Source organism: Impatiens glandulifera, chromosome 6 (assembly GCF_907164915.1).
Source record: "Impatiens glandulifera chromosome 6, dImpGla2.1, whole genome shotgun sequence".
Lineage (NCBI taxonomy): Eukaryota > Viridiplantae > Streptophyta > Magnoliopsida > Ericales > Balsaminaceae > Impatiens > Impatiens glandulifera.
Window position 1 is genome coordinate 54506044 of NC_061867.1, and position 8232 is coordinate 54514275.

Here is an 8232-nt window from a genome sequence, read left to right on the forward strand (position 1 = left end):
TCCTAACGAGGAATCCCAATTTCACCACTTGACTTCTAAATAATATTATTTAAAATAAAATTTTATAATTCAAAGCAAATTTCAATTTTATGAATTTAGAAGTAGTGAACTACTTATTTATCTTTACTGTCACATTTTACTTATACATAATAAATAATAGTTAATATAGTATTTTAAAATAATTCAAAACTTGAAAGGCCTATTTTTGAGTTTAGGTGCTTAATTGTAAAATTATAAAACAAAATGTGAAATATATAATCTTTTCAAAGTTCAGGGAGTAAAATAGTTCTTATCCTGTCCTATCTAAATGAGAGCAGTTCTCATCGCGGAATTGCCCTAAATCTCCCGCGTTCCTCATTTCATTCATCTAAATTTCGATTTTTTCTTCAGTATTCGATCCAAAGAAGAAGATGCCTCGCCTCTCTGACGACGATTCATCATCAGATAGCCATGAAAATGATTCCAATTCCAGTTCGGAAGAACTCGAAGTCCCGGCAAATCGTGAAAGCAAACCGAGAATAACCGAGTATGAGAAACGAAGGCTGGAGAGGATTGAAGAAAATAAATCGAGAATCAAAGCTTTGGGTCTTCAAAATATAGCATTTTCTCTTATGGGTTCTTCTCGGAAGACAAATGAGAAGGTTGATAGAAAAGGGAAACGAAAGATTGATCATGAAGATGAAGATTATTTGCCACATAAAGAAGAAGAAGATAAGGGTTTGAGTGAATCTAGTGATGAAGATGATGAAGAGTTGTTGAACAAGTCTAAAAAGGTTATAATTAATATCCCCATTTGATTTAAGCAATTTTTAAGGTTTCTGATTAAATCAAGTTTAATTCAGATGAACAGGAAAGGTACAAAATCAAAGAAGGGAATTACTGCCAAGAACTTTATCATAAACAGTTCTGATTATGTTGATGATGATGACAAAGAATTACTGGAGGCCATTGCTCTTTCATTGCTTGATCAACCTGTTACAGATAGTAATCGAAGTAATGCAGAAACCAACCTGAAGGAGAATCCAAGGAAGAAGAAACAAACAGTTTGTTATTGATTTTTGCTTATACTAGAGAATTTGTGTTTTGTTTCTTGTTCTTAGTTTAGTGTTGTTTTGTCCTTCAGATCTCTGGTAGAGCACAAATGAATGATGATGAGTTGATTCTACACTTCTACCACTTTGATGGTAAGCTTGAACTTGAATTCTTCTTTAGCTTTGGTTTTGATTGAATTGATTAGCAGAATGAATGAATGAATGAATGAATGATTATTGATCGATTAACAGAAGCAGGGAAAGGGAGTATAAATGTAAGAGATTTAAGAAGATTAGCTATTGCTCATGATTTTACTTGGACTGACAAGGAAATGGCTGATATGATCCATTGTTTTGATAGTAATGGAGATGGAAAGGTTGGTGTTTTCAAATCAAACAAATGTATTATTATATCTTGGCAGTTATTTATTTGAAATTGGTCACATTTTTAGCAAATTTTGAATGTATATTGGTTTTCTTTCTGTCTAGCTAAGCCTCGATGATTTCAGAAAGATTGTTACTCGATGCCGCCTGTTACAAGGGTCTGATGTCTCCTCGGGTGTTGATACGAAGGTATGATTTTCATTCTATTCATGTAAATTCAGATGAAGAAAAAACATATTTTTACGGATAATCTTAGGATGTTGTGTTTAATCTTGTTACCTGTATCTCGGTATTTCTATTTTGCAATTGAAGAATAACGTTTTGTTAATTGGTAGTGGTTAGGCATTCTTGTTTTTTAAGTCTTCAAATATATGTATATAGGTCAATCATAACGGTATTTTTGGTGAAAAGAGTCTTGTCTAGGATATTCGATTGCTTTAAAATGGTGCTTTGATTGGGTATATGGAAATTAGTATTTTGTCATATTTAGGTTCTAATTGAAAATTAATTTTCTAAGTTAATAGTACTGTAATGTTTTGGTCATTTGATGTACAATTTTTTTTCAAAACTATATGATACATGTAACTTTTTAATATATGATAATATTTTTATTTATTTATTAACATATATGATACATGTAACTTAGAGGTGACAATCTTTTCACCTTGAAAGGTTATATACACAAATACAAATATTTTGTTATAAGTCTTTTTTTTCTTATATTTTACTTTTAACATATATATTTTTGAACTTTTTAATTTATTTAAAATAGTTCAAAATTTTGTTTTTCCAATTTTCCCTTCTAAAACTGCATAATAATTTCTTTTTTTTAACTGAATACAAATCTAATTTTTAAATAATTAATTTTATGAAATAGGATTTGCATGATTTACTTAATGGAAATATTTTTTAAATGATTTCTCTAAAAGGTGGTTAAACTTAAAAAATAATGTACAAATAAGAGTTTGAGATAAGATCTTTATCTGAAGTTAGTCTCTTCCACTTGAATTTCAGTTAATTAAATTGACTTAAAACTGTTATTTTTAATTAATTTAAGTCCTAAATTGATTTTTTTTTATTCTTTAGATTGAAGCTCCTTGTTGGGTCAACTAAATTTTGATATTTTTTTTTTTCAGAACTTCCAATTTCCAATTTGAGATTCTTTATTATTAAAGTTATATAAAATGTATTTTGTCTAAATAATTTTAAACTTCGTTAACTTATTATTTACGTTACATTTATAAATAATTTAACTATCGAATCTCATCGAATTTAAGGTTTGACTACTGATTTTTTAATCGGTAGTTTAGACCATCCCTTCGCATAGTTAAGTTAGTGACATTGTTCTATTATTTATTTATAAATATCACATAAATAATAAGTTAAGTTAACGACGTTTAAAACTGTTGAGACAAAATTTTATTTTTGTATAATTTTAATAATAAAAAATCTGGAATTATGAATTTAAAAAAGAAATTGTATGCAATGTCAATTACACTGATAAAGAGCCTCAATTTAATGTGAATATTTTCTAACAACTTATTTAATCAATTGATTCAAAATTTAACTATTTGTAAGTTTTCATACAAATTTAATTAAGTGACATACTTTAGTGAAGAACCATCAAATGGATAAAGTTCTCAAAACAAATGAAATCTAATAACTAGATTGCAAATTATAATATCTCTAGACTTATTTTATAAAAAAAATGATAGAAATGTTCTTAAAAATTATATATTTTAATATATAATTTTAACAAACAAATCGAAATGTTTGAAGACAAGTCACCTGTATTTTGGAAAAATTCTACCCCTCTAAAGATGTTAGAAGTTGATAGTCATCAATTTCATTGACCACTAATTTGTGACTATTTTGAAGTAATTTAATAAGATCCAAGTCAATACTAATAGTCAAAAATTGCTCTTTGTTTTGTCATCATCATGACAAAAGATAATTCAACTCTATTGTTGGGAAGATAAGCAAATAGTCAATATTTTTTATTATGATGTTAGTGACAGTTAAGTCAAAGTCTCCAAAGATGAAATTCAGGTTATAATATTAAATATTGATTCATATACTTAATCTTAATACAATAAATTAAGAATTATTATATTACTTATCATTTGATAGTATACAGTTGAAATCAGTTTGAAAATTTTCTAATATTTAGTTTCAGTTTATTGATCATTTATATATACTTTTCAGTCAATTCTCATTCTATAATAATGTACATAAAAAAAAGTTCATTTGGGTCATTCAATCGATTTTATAGAATATTTGAGGTGTCTTGTTTATCTTCCCATCACTCATATTTGAGTTCGTTTCAATATCTTATTTGGTAGATCAGATTTTTCGTCTCGAATTTTTATAATAGTATTCTCTATAATATGAATAATACTCTCAATCGTTGTTGATAGATTATTTGTTGTTCATACTCTCTAATTGTATTATTTATTATTTCTCGAGTACACATTTCCTTTTCTCGAAATAATTAAATAAGAATTACTGAAATTCATCTTAATATGAAGATTCTCTTAGTATACATTTTTGGATGTTGCTTAATTAATCACCCTCATTTAAAGATAATTTAATTGGTAAGAAAAAATTTCAAATATCTTTATGTTGGTTTGTTATTTTGATTCTTTTTATTAGAATTTTTTATTTATAATTTGATTTTGTAAATATTATTTTGTATTAATTTATTAATTAATTTCTTAGATTTAATTTCTAATTGAATTTAATGAGAATTAAAATCTTATAAAAATTGATAATAATAATTATATTCTTTTAAACAAATTTATTTTAAATAATAAAATAACAAATAAAAAATATTTAGTTCATAATATAAATAATATACAAATAAATCTCATCTCTTTATCCATTTTTTTAATAATCACATAAATCAATTTATCATTTAAAATTATTAAAAATATCTTTTACTTTTTTTTTATAAAAAAATAACAAATTTTTAAAGTAGCTATATATTATATATTATTCTTTAATTTTTTTTTTATCTAAAATAATTTTCATTTTAAAAAATCTCAAATTATTTAAATAATCATTAACCCAAATAAATATGATCAAGTACAAAATAACAAAAACTAGATAATTAAGCAAATTAACAACCATATTAAAATTACCCATTTGTTTAATCCACTAGTATATTCCGTGAAAACAGTAAAAAAATTAAATTAAATTTACACTTAAATAATAAATAAATTTAAGTGACTATAATATATGTTAAGAAATCTTAAAATTTGCTTATTTGTTTCATTTTAATAGTTATGATATATTTATGGTATTACTTATTCTAAGTAGTTATTTATAGGAGTATTTGTTGCTTATAATTTAAGGAAATAATTGTTTCAACTTATTCCATTTTTTTTAATTTGAGTTTCTTTATAGTTGTGATTTTAGTGTGAATAGAATATAAGTAAGATTTTATTTAGTTTAATTTTTTTTTCTAAAACATTTTTCATTAACTAAAATACATTTTTTTTTATTATATCTTTTAAATCATTGTATAAAAAAACCTATGCTTTCAAAATTACAAACAATCAACATTAAAAAAAAAATCAAAATTTATTTAAATAACCCAAACTATTTGGATTAATTTAAAAATATATAAGGGTTTTTCTTTACTATACCAATTCAACATTTATGGAGAATAAAAAAATAATTTTCATGTTTTAACCACTTATTTAGTTTATTGGAAAAAAAAAAAATGTGAATATCTCCTCCTTGTGAGATATGTGTTTGATCACTTGTGTTCACATTTTATTAAATAAAAAAAAATTAAATAAATTGAATGATGCATAAATTATTAAATTCCAAGTAAAATTCTTATAAAAAAACCCAAAAAAACAAAATTATTATTTTTAAAACAAAAAAAATGGATGAAAAATACTAATTGTAGAAGATCAGCCGGTACAACTACAATGATCCAATTCTGTTGAATGAATAATGAAATATCAACAACCCTTCTTTCTTCTTTCATCTTCTTCACACAAAAGAGAGAGAACTTCATCTTCTTCATTCACCCATTCTACTGTTCTAGCTAGGTCAAACAATACTATTTTCAAAATCCTATTTTAACCCAAAAACAATTTTCAAAAAAACTCATGCCTTTCTCCATTTAATCCAATCTACTAACAATACTTTATCAAGAAAATGAGAAAGAAACAGAAAAAATCAATCTTTTACCTCTTCAATTCCCCCATTCTCTCTCATCATCCTCATCATCATCATCCTCCATTGGAGCAGGAAGGTTAAGATCAATCATCGTTACATTACTCTTTCTCTTCACCGGAGCTGGTCGTCGCTGAATCGAACTCGTCGCCACCGCCGCCGCCGCCGCCGCAATAACATGCGATCTCTTATGCCCACCTAATGCCTGCCCTGAAGAAAATACTCTATAACAAACAGGACATTCATGAATTTTCTGATCATCGTTTTCTTGTTCTTCAAATGTTGGAATCGGAATCGGATTTGGAATGGGAATTGATCGAGTTTTCTTATGACTTGCTCGGTGACCTCCTAAAGCTTGATATGATCGGAATATTTTCAAACAAGTCTCACATTTATACTTTCCTCTGGTTTTCCGATCATTCTTCCTGTTTTCCGGCGAGTCTGAATCAACCTCTTCTTCTTCACCATCTTCTTCACCATCTTCTTCATCATCATCTTCTTTAAAAACCCATTTATCATTCTTCATCGACATCAAACAATAAGCAACATCTTCATCTGGACTTGTACAAGAAATTGAGCTAACCGAGTCGGGTTCATGTTCAGTCTCAACCCGAACTATTTTCCTCTTCTTCTGAATCTGAATCTGATTTTGTTCATAATCAAGATTCTCTAACGCTTCTGGTTTCCTCCGAATCCTCTTTGATCGTCGAAGAATCGGGTTATCCGATGAATCCGTTTCACTCTCTCTATCTTGAAGAATAACTGAACCCGAACCCGAACCCGCTTTTTTAGGATCATAACCCAGTTCATCATCTTCATCATCTTCTTCATGGGTATCATGATTATCTTCTTGATTCTCAGTTTTGGGAGGAAAATTATCATTGGGTAAATGAGATTTCATGTTTCCATTCAAAGATCTTCCATTGATGAATCTCTTTGAACAGATATTTGATTTGGGTTTCTCCATTTACAAAGAGATATCAAAAAACAGATCAAAGAAATTTTTTGTTTCTCTCTCTTGAAAGTGATTTCTTCTCTTTCTTGAAGAGAGTGTTTATAGAGAAGAACTATTAAAGGAGGAGATGAAATATTTTCACTAGTTTCTTGGTTTATTTAATTTATTTATTTAATAAAAAATAAAACTAATATTTAGGCTCAAATTTAAGTCTTTTTGTTATAAGAAGTTTCAATTATCTAAAACTCAAATTTTAACCTTTTTAAGTCATATTTAAGATTTTTCTAATAAAAAAATAATTTAATTTATTTAATAAAAAAATAAACTAAAAAAATGTTGAATTAAAAGAATTAATGGAAGCTTTTGTAAACAAGAGTAAAGAGAGGGGTCAATGTAACAATAATTTAAATTATAACAATAACCCCAAAATTTACTACTTTTTAAAAATCAAAATATTTAATTTTCTAATTATATAATTATTCATATTTTAATCAAAATATCCTTATTTTAATTTAAATAAAAAATAGCACTTAAAAAAATCTAAACAACATTTTTTTAAAATCATATAAAATTTTTCAATTATCCTAATATCAACCAAGGTTTGAAGAGAGATTAAGTAATTATTTCCATCCAAATATTACTTATTGTAGTTTTCTATAAACATATAGTATGAATCAAGAATTGAATTAATCAGATCTATAAATTAATTTTGATGGGATTGTGTGATCTTTTTTTAAGGATTGTATTTGTTTTAACCCCTTTTTGACTTGACCATATTTATTGTAACTTTTTTATGTGGTTAATTAGTAAAACGGAAATCAATATTTAATTACCCATTAAAAATGGATCTTAGATTAAAAATGAAGGGTTTAGAGAGATTGAAAGAAAAAGTATCCACTATTTTAGGGGAAAGACTTATTCTACTATAGTTTCGTCACCAAATAAACCGTTTTTATAGCTTTTTTATTTTTATTTATTATTATTCAAAATAAAAACATTTTAAGTTAAAATGAATTAAAATAAATTTATTCAGATTAGTGGTAAGTTAGTGTCATTAGAATTAAGCTAAAGAGTTTACTATAATAAGTTATGTTAAAAACACAATATTAAAGTGAGAGATTGGTGTTATGAAAGAAAAGTATAAACTTGGTTTTTGTTTTGTAATATATAAATAAAATGTCAAAAAAGTATTAATATTCATTATTTAAGATAATTAGCGTGTGTTTGATGTTGATTATTTGAATAATCAACTAATTATTTACAAATAATATGATTTTTAAGTTAAATATTTATTTGAATAATTTAAATATTTTTTTATAAGAAAATAATAATTTGATTAAGTAATAAATTATTTAAAAGTAAAAGTATTCACTTTGTTAGTTCTAAGTGATAATATTATATATATTTCTACTCAAAGTTGCTTTAAATTAAAGTTGTGGATCGTATGTGAAGAACGTTAGGAGATCAAACTTTAATACTTTTTAATTTAATATCTAATTAAATACTTTTTATAATTTTATTTTATATAATTTAATATTGAATTATGAGATATTTGATAAAATTAAATTTAATATTTTTTTTAAAAATTAGTTAAGAATATGTAATGAGACTTGTTTACTTTAACCGGACTCTTTTATGAAAATTGTATAATAGATTTTTGGGCACAAATATGAT

The 8232-nt window shown here is 25.3% G+C and overlaps 2 protein-coding genes across 2 annotated transcripts; one reads left to right on the plus strand and one right to left on the minus strand.

Annotated features, from left to right (window-relative positions):
* Nucleotides 1–346: 346 nt before the first annotated feature.
* Nucleotides 347–1743, plus strand: LOC124942490. The gene is made up of 5 exons (XM_047483009.1): nucleotides 347–773; nucleotides 843–1043; nucleotides 1124–1184; nucleotides 1284–1408; nucleotides 1521–1743. Exons 1-5 carry the CDS (start codon nucleotides 411–413, stop codon nucleotides 1608–1610), a joined length of 840 nt encoding a protein of 279 aa, XP_047338965.1. The 5' UTR covers nucleotides 347–410; the 3' UTR covers nucleotides 1611–1743.
* Nucleotides 1744–5421: 3678 nt separating this feature from the next.
* Nucleotides 5422–6515, minus strand: LOC124944138 (zinc finger protein ZAT9-like). Its single transcript, XM_047484612.1, has one exon. The coding sequence runs from the start codon at nucleotides 6502–6504 to the stop codon at nucleotides 5623–5625; it is 882 nt and encodes a 293-aa protein (XP_047340568.1). The 5' UTR covers nucleotides 6505–6515; the 3' UTR covers nucleotides 5422–5622.
* Nucleotides 6516–8232: the final 1717 nt, after the last annotated feature.